Source organism: Parus major, chromosome 10, assembly GCF_001522545.3.
Source record: "Parus major isolate Abel chromosome 10, Parus_major1.1, whole genome shotgun sequence".
Lineage (NCBI taxonomy): Eukaryota > Metazoa > Chordata > Aves > Passeriformes > Paridae > Parus > Parus major.
In genome coordinates, this window is record NC_031779.1 from 20072426 (window position 1) to 20091545 (window position 19120).

General features: G+C 41.8%; 1 protein-coding gene across 4 annotated transcripts in view; it reads right to left on the reverse strand.

Moving 5' to 3' along the window:
• MAP1A (microtubule associated protein 1A) overlaps positions 1-19120 on the reverse strand; it is a 53180-nt gene that overhangs the window by 29420 nt on the left and 4640 nt on the right. For 2 of the 4 annotated variants that reach the window (XM_015638805.2, XM_015638806.2), the window contains exon 2: positions 18979-19080. In XM_015638805.2, the coding sequence (XP_015494291.1) occupies positions 18979-19080 (102 nt within the window). Of the gene's footprint in view, positions 1-2517; positions 2585-2809; positions 2898-18978; positions 19081-19120 lie in introns of those variants that run through there. The other 2 variants (XM_015638807.1, XM_015638808.3) reach the window with 2 other exon arrangements.

Genomic DNA, 19120 nt, shown 5'->3' on the forward strand with positions numbered 1-19120 from the left:
CTGTGTTTTAAACTAGCTACTGCTGTCAGGTCTCTGTGTGCTAAGCAGACTATCTGAACTGCTTTGTGCCCCATAGCATCTCCTCTCAAGGACTGGAGGTCTCTCTCTCTCCTGCCCATCAAGGAACAGTGGAAAGTCTGTGATAATGCCTGTAACAAGCACCCTGGGCTCTGCTAGAAGCAGCACCCACTAAGATCTCTCTACTCAGATGCCTATCACAAGGATGTATTACTGCTTCTGAGTTTCTTCCTCCTTTGCAAGATGCATCCCAGGAGTTACCTAGGAAGGTCTGTGTCTGAACATGTACAAAGAGCACAAGCCACATCCCACAGAAACTCTTCTGCCCTTCCCCTGGTGTCCAGCTATGCCCATCTGAGACACATTGCACCTTTTGTTCACACACATGCAGCTTCCCTGCTTTCACCAAAGAGCTGGAAATTGCTCACCATGTTCTGTGATCCAGTCTATCATCCATTTACCACCACACCTGCTGAGGATGTGACTCAGGTATGCCAGCACGATAGACATGAGGAAGAGTGGCAGAAAGACATGACAGCAGGTGGATTGTTTTGTCAGGAAAGAAACTACTGCACAGCTACACATCTCTCTATCTGCAGAATGGGAGTAGGGCGGAAGAGCTCACAGCCTGGCCTAGCCAGATCATGCAAAAAGAAAGGAGGGGAGGAAAAAATGTGTCCCAATTCAGCAACTACTTGCTGGAGAAATTGTAAGGACAGACATGCAGGCTGGATGTGGCCAACCAGTATGGAGCCATCAAGGAGACAGAGAGGGTACTGACCTTACACAGCAAAAGGGCCCCTACCCCAGCAGAAGAAAGAGGAATCCCTGTCATTCTGGAACAGTGCCCAGCCTGCAGGGCTTTTCACAGCGGAACCAGAGCAACTTGGAATAGAAACAGCCTCGTCTCTGAGATCAGAGAGTTTAAACCGGAGCTTGTTTTTTCTGCAGTCACAAGCCAGGAGGCACCAGCTGCAGAATTTGCCGCAGTGTGTGTGTGCGTGCGTGTGTTTCTGTGTGTGTGAGTGTGCAGCAGCCATGCTCCTCCCCTCCAAGCTCACTGTGTGATCAATGACACACTGATTCCAGCTCCCTCCTTTTTCCCCTCCCTACATCACTGACAGTTCCAGTCTGAGCACTCTCAGCCCCCTCTCTTCTATATTAAGAAAGCTTTTGTTGGCATCACTACTGACTTCTCTTCATTGCTCCCTCTCTGGTCAAGGAGGTTTTGCTTCTTCTCTTTTTCCCTCTTAGCCAAAACAAGAGTGTCTGACAGATATTCATGGTCACATACCCAGGTCTGTGCAAAGTGACAAATCATGCTTTTGGCTCCTCTAGTTCTGAACCCTGGAGATAAAAGGCCATATTTTGGAATACTTCAACACATTTCAGCTCTAGTATACAGATAATTTAACACTTTTAACAAGAAGCTTGTTGGTGGCAACACTAATGAATGCCAGAGATACCCTAATAAAATATAACCTCGTGTGTCCGTGACTGCAAAGGTGCCACCATCACACACTACCACTGGTAATGCAGGAGAGCTAATGATAAAGAGACACCTGGCCCTTATCCCTCTGTATTACAAGGGCAGTACAGCAAGGTGAAGGATGACAAAGGACTACTGCTAGGAAAAAGAAAGCATTTTGTTATTCTCATTTCTTAAGCACAAAGTCCCTGCTTATAGCCTATTAGGATGGAAATCAGCTCCAAGATTGGCCACATCTTCTCTCTCTGCTGCCATAGAAAGGCTGCATCACTTACATTTTACAGGAATCTTCCCTTTTTCCTCCCCCACTTGCTGGACGCATTTGAATGCTTTTTGGTTTCCTGTACTGGAGGAATTTAGTGTTATGAAGCTCGAAGTCAGACTTCAGCTACTTCAAGACTACTCATATGTGGGTGTGCAGCACCAAAGGGCAGAGAAATTGCAAAAGAAGATGTATCTCTCTTGCATTAAAACAATAGCACCACAGTCCACCTTAACAACCCTCCCCCTCCTGCCTGGCATTAGCCTCATTCCAGCATCAGCACGGAGCTGAACGGTGATACAGATATTAATACTGTCCTTCGTCAAGCCTTGCCCAAAGGCAGCGTGTGTGAGATGCCTTGTACCACCTCCTCCCTTCTTCAGCAGCACACGATCTTCAGGGAAGACTGTACTAGGATAAAACATAATGCTGCAGGACTCTTTATGCTCCTCACAGGCAGAATATTTTCTACGGATTCTTCTCTAAACCCATCTTCATACATCCTTCTCTGCGTCTGAGCTGAGTACACAAGTGCGGCAAGCAGCTGAGCAGCTGGGGAATTTGGGTTTTGTTCCTATAGTCAAGCACAAACAGCTGAGGAGGGGCAAGGTCCGCAAATCATAGAAACCCCAAGCTCCATCCGCAGCCACCTTCCCACTCTTGTTACTAATCCCCCTCAACCCCCCCACATTCCAAGGAAATAAACCCGCACCCGCTCTGAGCGCTCCGCGCGACTGCGTCTCCTCACCTGCGCCTTTGGCAGGGCTGCGCAGCCCCACCAGCTCACCGGGACCGCGCACAGGAGCGCAGAGCCCGGGCAGGTCCGCTTGCCGTCACCAATATCCCCCGTTACCTCCCCAGAAGGGCCCGTCCTCCCCGGCCGACCAACGTCTTCCAAAGCAATGAGCAGCATCCGAGCGCGAACAAAGCGCCGCCGCCTTCACCTCGCAACCTCCACGATACCGGAGCTCCTCACCCCCGACCGCCCCGGCACTTTTTGCTGCTCGCCCCGGGCCGGTGGGGAAGGAAGATGCACCTACCATCCTGGCCGGGAAGCGACGCGGATCGGCTGCCCCGAGCGCGGAGGATGCGGCGGCACGGCCCGGGCTGCGGCGAGCGGCTGCCGTGTCACGGAGGCGGGGAGGAGCCGCCGCGCCCCCCGCCCGTGCCAGGCCGGTTTAACCCTCCGCGCACCGCCGAGCATCCCCACGGGCGGCCTTGCCTGCTCCGGTGCTCCTCGGCCAGCCCCGTGCGGCTCTCCTCTCGATCTCCGGGCGACGGCGAGGACCGAGGTCCTGTCCCGCGCTGCGGAACACCCGACACGGGTCAAACCGCGGCCAGCGCTCCGAAATCCGTGACACAGGTCAAACCCCAGCCAACACGGGTTCCGGCTGGCTGAACGCTTTTCCCATCGCTCTCAGGCCGCTCCTCACGAGCTCCCGGAGCGGTGCTCCCCATCCCACCTCGGGCGCCTTCGGCTTAAGTGTCTCAAACTGGAACTTCACGTCGGACTCCAGCTGCAGAGCTGTTCCTCCAGTTAAAGACAAGCGACACGAACCACCGAACGCAGTCTCAGCTACCCAGTGGGGACAGATGTGCCTGACACCGCACACCGGCAGCCGGCTGCTCATGCACAGACACGGCTCAGCGGTGAGCTTGGACCACACTGGACAGACAATGAACGCGAATGAGTGAGGCAGGAGTAGCAGATATTCGACCTCTGGAGACCCATTTCCAGCATGTTTTCAGATAAATGTTTACATTGTTTTCTGGGAACCTTGCAAGTTGTTTCATAATCAGCATCAGCTCCAAGGCACTTGCAAATAATTGTGCCTCCTTGTTTCTGCTTTGCTGGGCTCAGCCATCCTAGTCCAGCATTGGAATATACAGATTACTTCGTGGTGTGCTAGTTGGCAATAGTGATTTTTTCCACCCCCCACAGCAAGAACTGAAACCACTCTCACTGCCCTGCTTGCCTTACACATGATGCTGGCTTACTTCTAGATTCCAGAATTAACTGTGAAAGCTGGAGATATCCTGCTGGCCCCACAGCAGGTCTCCCTCTCAATGATTTTAGAAGAACTGTCAGACACAATGGAACGCTCAGAAATAAAAATATCACAGAATTTTAGGTTTTAAATTTCAAAAAAAACCCAAACCAGAATCTTCATTTCTGTAGCTTACAGATGATGCCAATCAGTGGCAAAAATCTGTAAACCTGAGGAAAAAAATCAAACATCTTAGATTTCTGTATGTTTTGGCCAGGTAGCATAGCTGCGTCTTAACATCCTATTTAAAAAGAGCAAAGGTTAAATATTCTCAAAGGACAAACTACGAAGAAAATAGCTTCATGCTATGGGTCCCCTGTGCATTACAATGAACATTTTTCAAAACAGAGGGGGTCATTATCACTACCCATCATACTTGTCATCCCACTATAACCATTATAATACAAGCTGAAGAGTTTTGCGTAGTCAATGTGAACAAAAAGAACCAAGTAGAAAGGTGGGGATAGAGATGACTGTAAATGTGCAGTCCCCTTTTTCAGCTTAAAGATGCACAGGGTGAGCAAAGGATATTACCTTAAAGGTGCTGCTATGTAGCAGTGCTGAAGACAAAGCAGGAGGATGTATTTGCTATTTCTGCTTGATAAAAACTAGGCTTCTTAATATTTGAGTTAACATTGTCTACTTCAGTGTAAGAACTGCCCAGGTGGGTAGCCCAGGGACAATTTTGTCCCTTGGGAAGTTCTTTGGGTCTTTCCTAATAAACCCAGAACACTGAGACATGTCTGTCACTTCAGAGAGCAGTGCCAGTGGTGTAGGAGGAAAGGGAGGGGGTTACATAGTCTGGCCCTAGAACAGACCCACACTGGAAATTGCACTGCCATCAGCAGATTTTTCAGAGCACTCCAGAATGGCAGCTCCCACTGCACATCCAGGAAGGGAATATACCCCAGGCCATTTCATACAGTGACACAAAACTCTGCAAGCCTTTTCCTTTTCTACACCCACTACAACAGTGATCAAATTTAGCCCCTAGCAGGATATTCGGAGCAGCAAGATCTCCTTCTGTATTGATTTTTTAAATATTGATATATTCTATTTCAAGCAGCAAAATTAGATTTTACTGTCTAATCAGGACATTTCCTGATATTAGTCATTGTTTCAAAATCCCTTCCTATTAACACTCATGCAAGTACACTTTAAAGCATGAACTAGCCAGATATCTTTAAGTGCATTAAAGCCTTTTTAATATATAAACAGACCAATTTGTTATCTTCCATCCATGATCTTATTTTATAAGGAAACAATAGTTTCAACACTATGTCATGCTCTTTTCTCTTTTGCCTCAAAATACTTCTTTATAAGTCACAAAAATTTTGCATCTTCCAGTTGCTGTTGAGACTTTACGTCAGAAACAACTATCTCTATGAAATTAATGTCTGAAGGTTGGAGCATCTACTGTCTCTAGTTTCCCTCTCTATTTACGGTCTTTTTACCTGTTCGTGCCCCAGGGAACTGGAATGTTATTTTCATACTTTGCAAGTGTTTTTTTAAAAAGCAAAAGTAATTTATGATGTATGGTGGTTTTCACAAAGCACAGCATATGTGTACTGTTTGACCAGCAAAACTCTTCTCAAAACTGGAGAGGTTCTTAAAGCAGCTGCTGCCTTCACCATGCACCTGCTATTTAAATGGCCTAAGAAGCCTCTTGCACACATGTTCTTTGAGGCAGCACTCCAGCCTTCATATGATCAGGTAACAGTTGCAGATAATCTCTTTTCAGCTTTTAAAGAAAACAACATTTAGCAATAAGCCCAAATACAGTCATCAAAAGCAAAAGAAAAAGGGAACTAATAAGGAAAGAACTCACCAATCTTCAAGGCTCTTCCAGTTCCTAAAAAAGGGGCACTGAGCTTCTACCAGGAAGACCTAGAGCTATGATCAAGGTCACTTCCATTTCTTCAGTCCTTCAGGAGATCAGGAGCTTCATCTGATCTGTGAGGAACCTCACAGACCAGGCACCAAGACCAGTACTAAGATGGGGCTCATTGAGGCTCAATTCCAACAACCACTCAAACATGGAAGTTTAATGACACTATTATTCTCTGATGCAAAGATAGATTTATTTCAGGTATTGAATTATAAAAGAGACAGGGAGGTTTTCCCTCTTTATGCTAAAAAACCTCAAATCACTTTTTTCCATTTTGTCAAACTGACAATTATGGCTTGAAATAAAGATCCTGTCTTTGGGCTCTTTCCTATCCTCATGGCTTTGAAAAGGCCACAAAGCTTCCTGGGATGTTAGCTGCAGTTCCTTTCTAACTAGGATATGTAATTAAACATGAAATCAAGCTGTTAAAAATGTGAACACTTATTTCATCGCTACACACCTGAGCCAGTGTCACACTGAAAGGAATGCCCTGGATCATAAATAATAAGAAGCTATAGACAGGATCTTCCCCTAGGCCAGCATAAATATAAAAAGTCAGTTCTTAAAATGTTTTTCTGTTGTTTTCAAATTTTAGGGTGGAGCCAGGGTCACATCTCCATGTTTTTCTCTACTATAATGTTTAAAACAGTTTTATATAAATGAAGGCTGTATGTTTTAATGAAGTATGAGATCTCAAAAAATACAGCTAAAGCATGTCTTACAGTGAGTTTAAAGGTCATGATTCTCTGAACAAAAGATCCAAGCTGTCTACCATCTTAAGCTCAAAAGCATTTGATTTTCTTAAAAACTCTAGGCCAAAGGCTTTAATAAGAAAAGATACTCTGATCAAGAATATACTATCTTCTGAAAGCCTTGGGACAAAGTATAACCACGGCCTGACCCACACATTGCCCAGACATTAATTTGAGTAAAATATATTTCTTTCCCCACACCTTTGTGTGAAATGCAGAGTTGTGGGTGCACAGAACTCTGACCTCCCCATGAGTCTGCATCCCAGCTTTCAAGCTCTCACTGCACAAAGCTATCACAGCACATCCAAGAGCACAGGCATTAAGCTCTCACCAGAGCACAGGGGACAGACAAAACCTGTCAAGAAGCACAAGGACTTGTTTGCATTTGTCCTCTTGCAAGATTTCTTTGCTTTGACTATCTAGTTATTGACTTCCATCGGCTATCTGCTTTCAATCAAACAAACAAACGGACTAGTTCAAGTCTTTGGCAAATCACTGCTAAAATCCTCTAGCCTATCTTCATTTCTGTCAAGGTACAGCAATTTTTACTCTTTTCTACAGGCTTCATTAGGATGTATCTAAAGGACACTCATTTTTGCTGAATACTGCATCATTCTCTGCAACTGTTTAATGAGTCTTCCTATCTCCTTTCTTATTTACAGGTATTTGTATCTTTTTAATCTGTACGTTAGCTTAAATTCTGACCAAATAGATGTTTCCCACTTTTGTCAAGTTTCTCTATTTTTAAGTAACCATTTCTGAAATACAGTGTCAACCCTTTGGTTGTCAGTATAGTTCTATTTAAAGTAACCTTTGATCCTTAAAGTATTTTATTCTTTCAGGTAGCTTTGCAGGTACAGTGATATATTATTATTATTAGTAGTAGTAGTAGTAGTAGTAGTATTGCTATTATTGCTATTACTATCACTATTACTATTATTGTTGTTGTTATTGTTATTGTTGTTATATATAACAATCCAGTTACATATTTAGGCTTCTCTTCCTTAATTTGAGAATGATGTTTTAATCTTTCTGATGCTTCAGGGCCCAAGGAGTGATTATCTGAGCTATTGAGAATTAGCAGGCCTAATGTGGAATTTTTCAAATTTAAAGATGGAGAGCCAAAGTCATCCATTCCATTTATTTTTGTATCATTTTCTTCTTCAAGTAAGGTTTTACTTTTGTGGTAATAGCATCCTTAATGCAGGCCCAGAGAGATTGTCTGCACCTGCTACCAACCTCTTTTCCAATTCTTACTTTGAACAAATTCATGAACCCTGTGAGTTTTCAGTGGCGACATTCTGGTTCTTCTTGCCCCAGAAAATAAGGTTTTAAAAATGGTGATCCTAATTTAACTCAGCAACTGCAAACCTTCAGGGAAAACAATGGAAGATGACCTGTCTAGAAGTCTCAGTAGAAAGGATAAAGAGGTTTATAAATCAAGGCTGTAAAACTGGAGCAAACACAAGCAGTACTAAAAGGCCAGCAGGAACATGAGAAAAGGGACAGAGGCAAATACCAGAGCACAGTGACAACAGTGCAGTTCTGTTACTGTGTGAGTGCAGCACGACTCCTTAGCACCCAGAAGGGTGGCAGAGAGGGAGGAGGACCAGGATCAAATCCCAGCAATTTCTTAGTGACACTGGGATAAAACCCTGTTTTTTTCCTAATTACACTGAGTTCAAGGACAGACTTCTCCAAGAAGCAGCATACATCTATTATCATGCCTTCTGCCAGAGCTGGAGTTGGCTGTACCTCTCAGCCAACACGAAGGCACCCCTAGACACAGCAAAGCTTCCCACATTTCCCCTCAGCACAGAGAGCAAAGGAGAAGGGACAAGTCAGGTCTGTCACTGAAAGAAAGAAAGTAATGCAACCAAGGCAGTATGTGAGGAGCAATATGAGCCAAATCCTGGTCCAAGCTTCCTCTTCAAGCAGAGGGTATTTTTCCTTCCAGACACGTTTAACTGCCTCAGATCACATTCTTGCTCTGGACCAGAGAGTAACCTGTTAGAAAAAGTACCAGCTGCCCCAAAAATGGATTCCTGGGAACCTGCTCTTTTAACTCAGTCTTAAAGGCCTGAACAGGGGTGTAAAGGCTGCTAACACCCTTATGGAGAGCAGCATCAGTCCAGAGGCACCAATAACAGCAAATGCCCTGCCTGTTATTTGGGTAGCAAACACAGGTCTCTACAGACAAGGAGCTGGTAGGAAAGCTGTGACAAAAATCACAGCAGGATCTTAAGAGAGAGGCAACAGGCATCAGTGGCAACAACAAAGATGTCACAAATGGCAGGCAGGAGCTGAATCTGGCAGAGAAAACAAAAGGAAGCTGCAGAGAGGGTAGAGAAGAATTTAGAATTGGCAGTGGCACAGGTGACATTGCCAAGACAACACACAGCTGGGAAGGTTGAAGCTCTGTATATACTTCCATGTTTACATGACATTGACTGGAGATGACTTGCTTAAAAAGTGATGCATTTTTTATTAACCCATACCAGGGGTTAATAAAACCACTAGAGGTACTTAATTTTTTGTGTAATATTTAGAATTGGAAACTTAGACGCAGACATTTTTATGCAAGCAATACAAAACAGCTCTGATACATTTTGTGAGACAGTAGAAACCATTACCTGTCAGGTTCAGGCAGATTTAAAAGGCATTGTTTTGAGGCTTCTCTCACAATGAATCCAGGTTTTAGGACAAGCTAAAAAATCTAGGAAAAACTAACAGTTACAGGACATACTACATGCAAAGATACCACAGAAATAACCATATGTTATGATTACAGAACAGAAATTGCTCTTTCAGGCATATTTGAAATTTAAAGAGATGAAACATAAGTCCCTCCAAACTAGTGCTACTAAGTTGTGTGCATGTTTAGGATGTCATGGTTTCTAGACACTTTCTACTTGTAATCTGCTTAGTCAAGAAAAAGGGAAAATGTGAGAAATATGCAAATATTCTTCAGACATGGATCAAGCAGGACATCCATTTCAGGCACTATTCTCTCCTGGGTTTATGCTCTCCTGGATAATAAGATCAGCACTGCAGCACATGCTTTCTTGCAAAGATCTAGCTCAGATGAAAGCAGAGAAGGAAAACAAATAGGTGGTGGGGGTGCGGTAAGGGGAGGAAGGGAAATCAATAACCACTTTGAATTATTCATCCCCATGAAATAGGAATAAAAATGCAAGCAAATGCCACCTTTAGAACAGTGATCCAAGGAGAATTTTCTTTATAGAAGTCTGTCTACTGCAGATTTTTCTAGAGAATTTTTACTACTCACTAACATTTCAGAGGCAAAGAAGTAGGATAAGGTCAAACTCAAACCATTCACTTACCTGAAGGCACATAATATTGTAAATAGTCATTGTCAATTTCCACAATAGCTACTGTCAAAGTAAAGGCAGACAAGATCCAGAATAGGCCTCAGTTTTCAAAAATAGGAACAAAACACCAAGATCAGGTCATTTGAAAGAAATACATGTTCTTGTCCTATTGTGTTGCTCAGAGATATTTTTCCCTTTTTTTTAACCATCAGAAATGTAAGTCTCATCCAACTCAACCATCCTGAAAAGTTCTACAGATGAGGACCAACATCACTGAAGCAAAGCCCACTGTTTAAAATCCATTCAGAATGGATTGCACCAAAGCCATTTTAAAAAGGCCTGAAAAATTAAAACCATTGAGTAATTCTGAAGCTACAACCTTAAGGACAGCCCAGGCTCAATATTTCTTTTTTAAAAGGTAACAAAGAAAACATTCACACCTACCAAGACAGAAAATACTAAAGAAACCAAAACAAAATATGCTTGTTTTACATTGTGCTGAAGAAGAGTCCAACCTTTTCCCAATGATCTCATCATTATTTTCCTTTTCTATCAAATTCAAGGGTTAATCTTCCCTCAACGTCGATTCAAACAGATCTTGACCCCTCAAATATTTTATATGACAGAAAGCTCAGCAGGACTGACTCAGCTCAATGCATTCCCTCCTCTGTCCTTGAAGGATAAGATTGTTCCAGGATAAACCCAGTTATTCTTTGCTTCCATATACACTTCAAGATTTTGAATTCCATGAACTTCCAGCAACATTTAACCACAGCATCTGGTTTCAGGAGCAAGAGTAACAATTTAGTAAGGCAATTTCTAACTTTAGAAATGCAACTCACATGCAAAGTGAATTCACAACTGGGGTGATTTCAACTCTAGGAGTTTTGAGCTAAGAAACTCACAGAATTGGAAAGTTTATTATCTGTGGAGATAAAATGCAGAAAACACAGGAAAAGCCTTTCCAAACACTATTTTTTTTGCAGTGTTTTGTATAAGAACTAATTCTGAGTAGAAAATAACTATATTTGTTTATTTCTAGTTAAATAATTGTATCAAACAGTATGGTTTGTGAAGACCACCTCTCAAATAAGTATGCCTGCATCAGGGATTCCCCCACTAGCACGTTACTGAGAGTTTTGCTGGCAGCTCACACAGACACCAGACCTGAGTGATGACAGGAGAAAGAGCAGGTGGATCACAGCAGTGACCTGTACTGACTTGGCTTCCCACCATAGCAGTGGATCTCATGGGAGTCTGCAGCTTCCTCATGAAGGGCAGCACCAACCTCTGCTCTCTGTGACAGGACCTGAGGGATAGTCTGGAGCTGTGTCAGGGGAGGCTGAGGCTGGATACCAGGAAAAGGTTCTTCCCCCAGAGGGTGATCAGGCACTGGAACAGGCTCCCCAAGGCAGTGGTCACAGTCCCAACACTACCAGAACTCCAGGAGTGTTTAGACAACAATCTCAGGCATATGGTGGAATTTTGGAGTGCCCTGTACAGGGGCAGGGGCTGGACTTGATGATCTTTGTAGATCCGTTCCAACTCAGGATATGCTATGTTTCCATGATAATTACCTATGGTTTATAACAGACCAGACATGTGTTCAAATAAGAAACCACCTTACCTAAAAAAGTCTACATAACACAAAAATCCTAGCACCTCCCCCCAAAAACCCACAAGCAATAGCTCACTGAGGCTTTGGTTTCTTATTTTCACACCATAGCCTTTTGGGTGTCACAATGAGAACCTCAAAACACATGGTAGAAATGAAGGAACAGTTTGAAATACAAGAGGCAAACAGAGATGAAGACTGACAATTCCCAACTGCCAAAGCAGTGTCAGTATACTGGCATCAGATGCAGGAAATTCAGCCCATCTTCCCATCTACTCATGGGAAGCATCATTTCTATGAAAGAAACAATTTTTCAACACTGCTCTGGTTATGTTAAGTTCCTCTGCTAAATATTGAGGGGAAAATTCTGTTCAGCTTCTTAAAAGCAAAGAGAACTCTCAGGATGTGTAATGTCCAGAGGAGGTCTCTTAGCACAAAAGCAAAACCATGTAAGACCATATATAAAAACATTGCTTTTACCAACTTTAGCAGATGTTTTAACTCTATCTCATTTTAAAATTAAGTTCTGCAGGTCAAATAGAGCCAGAAACATTCAGTAAATATTTCTGTTCTGTAGCTGAAAGAAATCAAAATATATTTTAGACACAATGAAATTTTAACAGTAACAGTGGTGGGAGATCAAAGCATTCAGACCAAGCCTATGCAAAAGATAATTTCTTGTACAAGATCCAAGATTGATTAAGAAGCTCTCGGCTTCCAATATGAGCTCCACTACTCTGGCATTTAAGTTCTAGGAGACTGCAAAACCCATCAGCAGTAAAGATGCAAATAGAGTACTAAATTAATGTCAATCAGCATGGCTTTACAGAAAATATGACCTTCCTTCTTAATAAAAACCAAATAAGCTTGTCAAAATCTCAAAGATTGTACTGACACAGTGCAATCATTATTTTGTATGTCATGTCATATAAGCCTGCACTGTGACTCATGCTGCTCACTACATTCATAGACAACCTGAAAAGGAGGAAAGTAGACTGGTGGCAAATCTTATGGATAGTACCAAGTATGGCTGCAGATGAATTGCCAGGGAAACCTCACAATGCTGAGTTTTGTTTTCCCCTTTATTCAGTATAAATCACATATAAAATTACACTAACTTGCTAGCCAGAGCCAACTATTACCAGTGGGGTATCTTTGCAGTCAGAAAGCAATAAATATGTCAGAAATTGGGAAGGAAGAAAAAAAAATCTTGTGCCACTGTGTGAACGCATAACTTTACCCCACTTTGAACACTACACACTTCTGTGTTGGGATATGTTCCCAGCATCCCAAAGAGATAGATCTGGAAGGCAATAAAAAATATAAAATTAAAGGTCTGGGATAGTTTCCCTATAAGAAACCATTAGGTAAGTCTGGCCTCTGCAATCTGGAGAAATCATGAGAAAGCAAATATGCCAGACCTATAACACAACCAGATTGGACAGGATTGTCCAATATAGGAAGGTGTATCAAAATGAGACCAGGCAGGAATAAGAATCCAAGCAAATAAGGTGTGGTTGTAGGTTTCTTCCTGTGACAGGTCAATGAACTGTTCTATTCCTTGCTTCTTTTACTCGCAGGGAAAAACTCTGTAGAGGTTGAAAAGTGCTGGTACTAAGCAGATAAAAAAACATACCTGTTCATGAGCTGGAAAGAGATATAAGCTAGGATAGTACAAGAAAGAAGTGTTTTATGCACTCATCTTACACTCCTGCCCATGCATCCATTTTTTTATTGCTGTTCTGCATGTAACTTTGGCTTGAACCAGCACAACTACCTACCCTAACATACAGCAGCCTTAGAGAAGATGTATTCCTACAGAACACATGAGTAACTGATTAAAGTATGTCTAACTGGTAGATCCTGGTGGTGCTTGCAAGTCCCACAGAAATATTCTTTACCAGTTATCTGGGAGAAAAATCTAAGGATGTTTGTGACAGGAATCATCTGGAAAGAGCAATGCTTGAGATTATTGAAGCCACATGTACCAACATAAAACATGGGCTACTCTTACAGCCTGGAAAGCTATTTTAGTAGACTGCAGTTCATGGGATCTTTGAGGTCATACTCAGTGTGGTTACTACAAAAGTAAATACAGCCCTCAAGAACACAAGGAAGAAGCACAGAATCTGACAAGTGCTTGCTTTTGTATTTCTCTGGTCAAAAGTATGTTGGCAGACAAACGGTACAGGACAATTAAGTGCTCAAGGACTAAAAATTGCATCAAAAGTCCAAAGAATCATTGTTGCATCTGTGGGGGAAAAGAAAAAAAAAAAAAAAGGTAGTGTTAGCCACTGACTTTTTGCTACCTGAACATGCAAGTTTAGGATGTATCAGTACTTTTATTAAAACAGCCAAGAGCTGAATGAAATCCATCACTCAATGTTCTACATTACAGAAATCTCTCTAGCAAGAGATGACATCTGCTGGGAACATACACTTTCACTGTAATCTAATTTTCACAAGCAATTGTCTTTTGCCTCCTGTCTAGAACAGCTTTTGCTTGAACACACAAACTTATCACCTGTATTATCTAGAAGCTATAATTTGAATAAACAAGGCAGCTTTTTTATGTCATGCACTTGAGACTCACCACTGAAGACCAGCTAAGCAGTTCAGTAGAAAAAAGCATAAGGCACAAGCCAAACTCCAAGCCATTCCAAGTTCCACAAAGAAATGGAACCACTCGCAAACACATAAAAACATTGACCTATGGAATATTAATGCAAAAGGAAGACCAAATGCAGACTTTGAGATAAAGATGTGCATGGTGGGCTTGTGTATTTGCCTTTTCTTATTACTAGATTTGTAAGTTAACAGCTCGGTTTGTTCCAGGACTAAAAGTCCCTGTCCTTTCACCGTTGCAAAGCTGAATACATAGAAGCACAGAACAGCCAAGGTTTGAAGGGGCCTCAAAAGATTGTCTGTTTCAACTTCATGGGAAACCTAACAGAGATTATACATCTAACACCCTGTACAATTACATCTTGAAAACCTTCAATGATGGGACTCTACCATGTCCCTGCGAGGTTTTCACATGTGACCAATTTTTCTCACAGTAAAAAAATAATAAAATTCTTACCTGACTTCAATACTCTCCCAATGCAACTTTGACTCATTGGCCCTTGTGAAGGGAAAGCCTTTATCCTCTTTGTAGCTGCCTGTATGTTCCAGAAAGGCAGTAAAACCAAATTCTTCTCCTAGTCCAAGTTAAAAGCCTTCTAGGAGTGCTCATCCAAAAGACAGCTGCTTTCAAGAACTGTAACACAACTTCACCACATTCTCAGATAGCTGTGGCAGATATAACTGTATCCTCAATTGGCACAAAGTGTAAAACAAAGGCATCAGTAGGATGTGAAGAATGAGTGTTAGGCTGAATATGAAAGGCTTCACAGCCTGAAGGCCATCTGCTGGCAAGGCGGCTAGTTATTCAACTGTTACTGATGGCTTTCAGTGTAAAACATTATGTTTGCAAAGGAAAATGCAAGCTAATACTTGAAAGCGTTTAATATTTCTCATATTCCTTTTACAGAGGCAAGAAAAGTATATAATCAATGTTGGATTATTTCAAGAATTTTTTCCATCAAATTCAACCTGCATGGTATTTTTAATAGCTTGCTTTTCAATTATGTCATTAGTTATTTTTAAAGTTTTTTGAAGGTCAACACAAAGTACAGCTTGAGAGAAAAGACCACTGGGATAGTTGAGGTATTTAAAACCCCCAAGTCAGACTGAAAGCAGCTGCTAATATTCATGGAGTTAACTATTTTCAGAAAAAAGTGGTTTTCTCTGAACATCAGAATCAACAGATATCAGAACGTATACTTCCCTTGTGCTGAGAAATAATTATTTTAAGCACCTCACCTCAAACCATGTCACTTCTTATTTGAAAGAGACATTCCCTCCTGGTTTTAAAGAACTGTTAACATCCAGTACAAGGAGACATTGCCCATGAACTTAAACCGCTCTGGCAGCCAGTAGCGACTGGGAGTTGTGCAGAAGTGCACCTGGGGCTGGCCTTAGCATACAGGAGGATACACTTCTGTTCATTTTTTCTCCTCATATCACACTCTCCTTCCTTCAGACAATTTACCAGCTTCCAGAAACTCCAAATACATCCACACTTGATTTCTTGCTGTGCCTCCCCTCCATAACTTGTGAACTATGCTGTGAGATTACCCTTACAGCATGGGCCACGTTGTCTGTGGTACTCAGAGAACAGCCAGCAAGTCAGTGTGGGAAAAAAGAAACTCAAAACCCCAGCAACAAATCAACTTCCATAAGATGCATTCAGTATCCCTTTACAAGCTCTGCTCTGAGCTTTTCTCTTCTTGATTGTTCTGCATTTGAGGCTCTTTTGTTCCTCATCATCTTTAAGCAGACTGAAAGCTTTTCTGAGGGATAACTGTGCCATCTCCATTCCCACAGAACACTACAGTTACATTTTAACTTCAGCTGCAAACTCTACGCATTAACATCCTATAAATACAGGTTTGAAATAACTATTGTAACCAAGTGAGAAATTGCAAAGTCTTGGAATATTCTGGTAGACTCCTTTACTTAGTCATATTGTATTACCAGTGTCCATCTTTTGTTTTTTGCCAGTGGTGTCACAAGTCTGCCAAATGAGAAACCTTCTGTGTTAAACAGAAGGTCAAAGACTGACTCTAGGCTTACAGAAACTGCTGTGCTTCAGCTGCCTTCTCCCTAATCAGACTGTAAATATCAGCCTTTAAGGGAACAATATTCTCCAATTAATGCACCTCTGAAAAGAATCCTTCAGATATCCTACTCAACATACCAGTGTGGAGGTACATGTCCCCCACACAAGCCAGACTGGGATCTTTCAAGTAGTATGGAATCAAAACAACATTATCTGGAAGGGATTTCAGGAGAGCTCTAGTAAGCCTTCTGCTCAGAGAAGCTAGCACCAAGCTATGAATGCTAAGAGGAAAATCAGTTGCAGGCACTCTTCCCTTTGCCCACAGTAGGAACAAGAGGGTAAGTAAAGTGTAGAGCCAAACAATAATATAAAAGTTATAGTTTTATGTATGTTCCTATGGAGAATAGTGATGAACACCTTCACAGGGCTGTTACAGGATACACAACAATGAATTTCAGGAAGTCGCAGCAAATACTTAAAAAAAAATAAAATTATAAAGATTCTTTACCATCAAAGTAGTCAGTAAAAAATAGCTGCTCAAGCAGAAACTGCAAAGCTAAAAGAGCATTTAAAACTGCAGCTGTATTCCAAAGGGTATTATCTGATAGCACATATGGAATGCAGACAAGACTGTTCCCAGTTTACATTTTGAGCTTCTTCTAGATTGTATTGTCAGTTGTAACCTGAAATTTTTCTTGTAACAGTCTTTCCCACTTCCTCCCCACAAACCATGCCATAACCATAGCTTACTGCTGTCACTGAGAGAAACTTGCCTGCATGCATGGTCTAGCACCATCAAGTAAATCCTGGGATTATAGCATAACTCCTCAATTTAAGCCCTTCAGCATTCAAGATACACTATCTCCTGCACAATCTTCCTGAACAGACTATCATTATTTTCCACAGTCCTATACAGCTGCTTAACACATTTTAAATTGTAGCCATTTTTCTCACACACACTCCTTTTGCCTCTGGCAGAGCATCTTGCTGGATTTCAAGATCCATGCTTTCTGAACAAACATGGGTCCAGACAGGAAATGTGCAAGTATCTAACTTGAGGCAAAGCTGCTCTCTAAGACCCCCATAATCCCAAAGCCTTTCTCTGTCTGGCTGTTCTGACCTTAAGTGTTGCCAGGGACAGTGTGCCAGCTGTACACACTTGCCACAAACCAAGGAGCCCCTATAGAAATACGTCTGGTCCAAAGGCCAATCCATGTCTGCTAGATCCCCAGACAAGGATCTCTCATACTCTACTGCTAATCACATCAGAAGCAGAAGCTGCTGAGAGGCAGCTATGCTTTTCCTTTCCCAAAAAATGTACTAGAGCAAAGAGATACTGTGCAGAGCAAGCTGGAATGTAGAGTCCCACAGGAAACTCTGCAGGTGTGTAATGACGGCTCTAAAGAGTGGCACCATGACTAACACCAGGTTAAGCTGCAAGCCTTCAGTTCAGGACAAAATCTCTACACACAGTTTATATCAGAACTTCTGTTTACTAATCTTTCTGTCAGTAACTTCTGCATACCAAAGCCTGGTCCCTAATCCTGTGGCCAATAGGCTTTCTTAAACAGACTTCATAGACTTAGATCCCCCAAATATTTTTGCTTGGTAGTCTAAATCACTCATCTACATGTTTGCTGATCTCTTTGAAGTGCTACAAGACATTTGAAAAGCAGAACTTCCCTTTGCAGAACCAATGATGACTCCTCCCAGACAGACACTAATCCTGACTTATACTGTAGTTGCTGCTGCTTTGCTCAATAAAGTTCCCCAAATCCATCACAGAAACCTCTTCATAGACTGCCAACACACCCCTTGCTCCTCAGAGACTACGCTAGGGAAGTGAGTGGGATACATTTCGCTAACATTAATCCAGATATTTCAACTCTGACTTAGAAGAATTCTTGGGAAAATGTTATATTCATGGTAACTTGTTTGTGCTCTAGTCTAGGTGTACTATAAGCTCTGTTACAGCTACTTCAAATTGAGACAGATCTGCTGAGTGTTTCAAATGATATGTTTCATACACATTATTTTAATCCCATAAGTGTATATACACAGACACACACACACACACACACCATCTTGATGTGTCTTGAGGGAGAACTTCCATCCCCATATTAAAAAGTCATAGAGAAGGTGAGACCTCTCAGTCAGTGGCACATTTGAGAAGAGTCCAGGTACTTTCTTTTGCAGCTGTCCTTTAGGAGAACAGCTTCCCCAACTGGAAAAATTCAGAGGCTTTGACAAGAGCATAAAACATACAGCGAGCTATAAGATGATCTTATATAAACCGGCTTTTGCAAGTGTCATCTGTGCTTACTGTAGTAACTTACCATACGTTACATAAAAGTATTATAAACAGAGTTCAAGCTTTTCACATGCCAAGCAAGCCTAATTTCTAATGGTTTATGCCATTTTTATAATGCTCTTATTCGTTGTTCTCAGAAAAGGGAGCTTCAAAAAGAGGAATCCAAAAAGTCATTTGGCTATTCCTACACACTACTTGCAAGACCTTTTGTGCATATGAAAACATATTCTAAAACCTAACAGGAAGACATCGATAATGAATAGCTTACAAAGTAAACTATTTTGTGCCACCTGAATAAGATACAAAAGATAGCTAGCTAGCTAGATCCTAACTTCTAACTAGTTTAATAGGCTTTAAAGCAACACATATTTCTATTCAACTCTATTCTCAGTAGTAAGATCTGTAATTTTAAGGTAAATTCATTGCATCCAACATACCATTAAGATTGCTTTTCTTTTGCACTCAGCTTGGCAGAATCCTGGGCAAACAAGTCACTAATTGAATCACAAACAGTTTTATTCTTTGTTGTTGCTTTGCATTTTTTTTTTCCAGACCCAAAACAAGAGTTAAAAGTTAATGCATGTAAACCAAAAAGCTGACCTTTGACTTCAGAAGAAAACTGAGCCAGATGTCGGGTTACAAAGAGCCGCAGTTGATGATTCAGATCACAGTACAGAGTATTAATGTTCCAGGAACGAATTCCTGTCAAAAAAAAACAAAAAAAAAAAAAAAANAAAAAAAA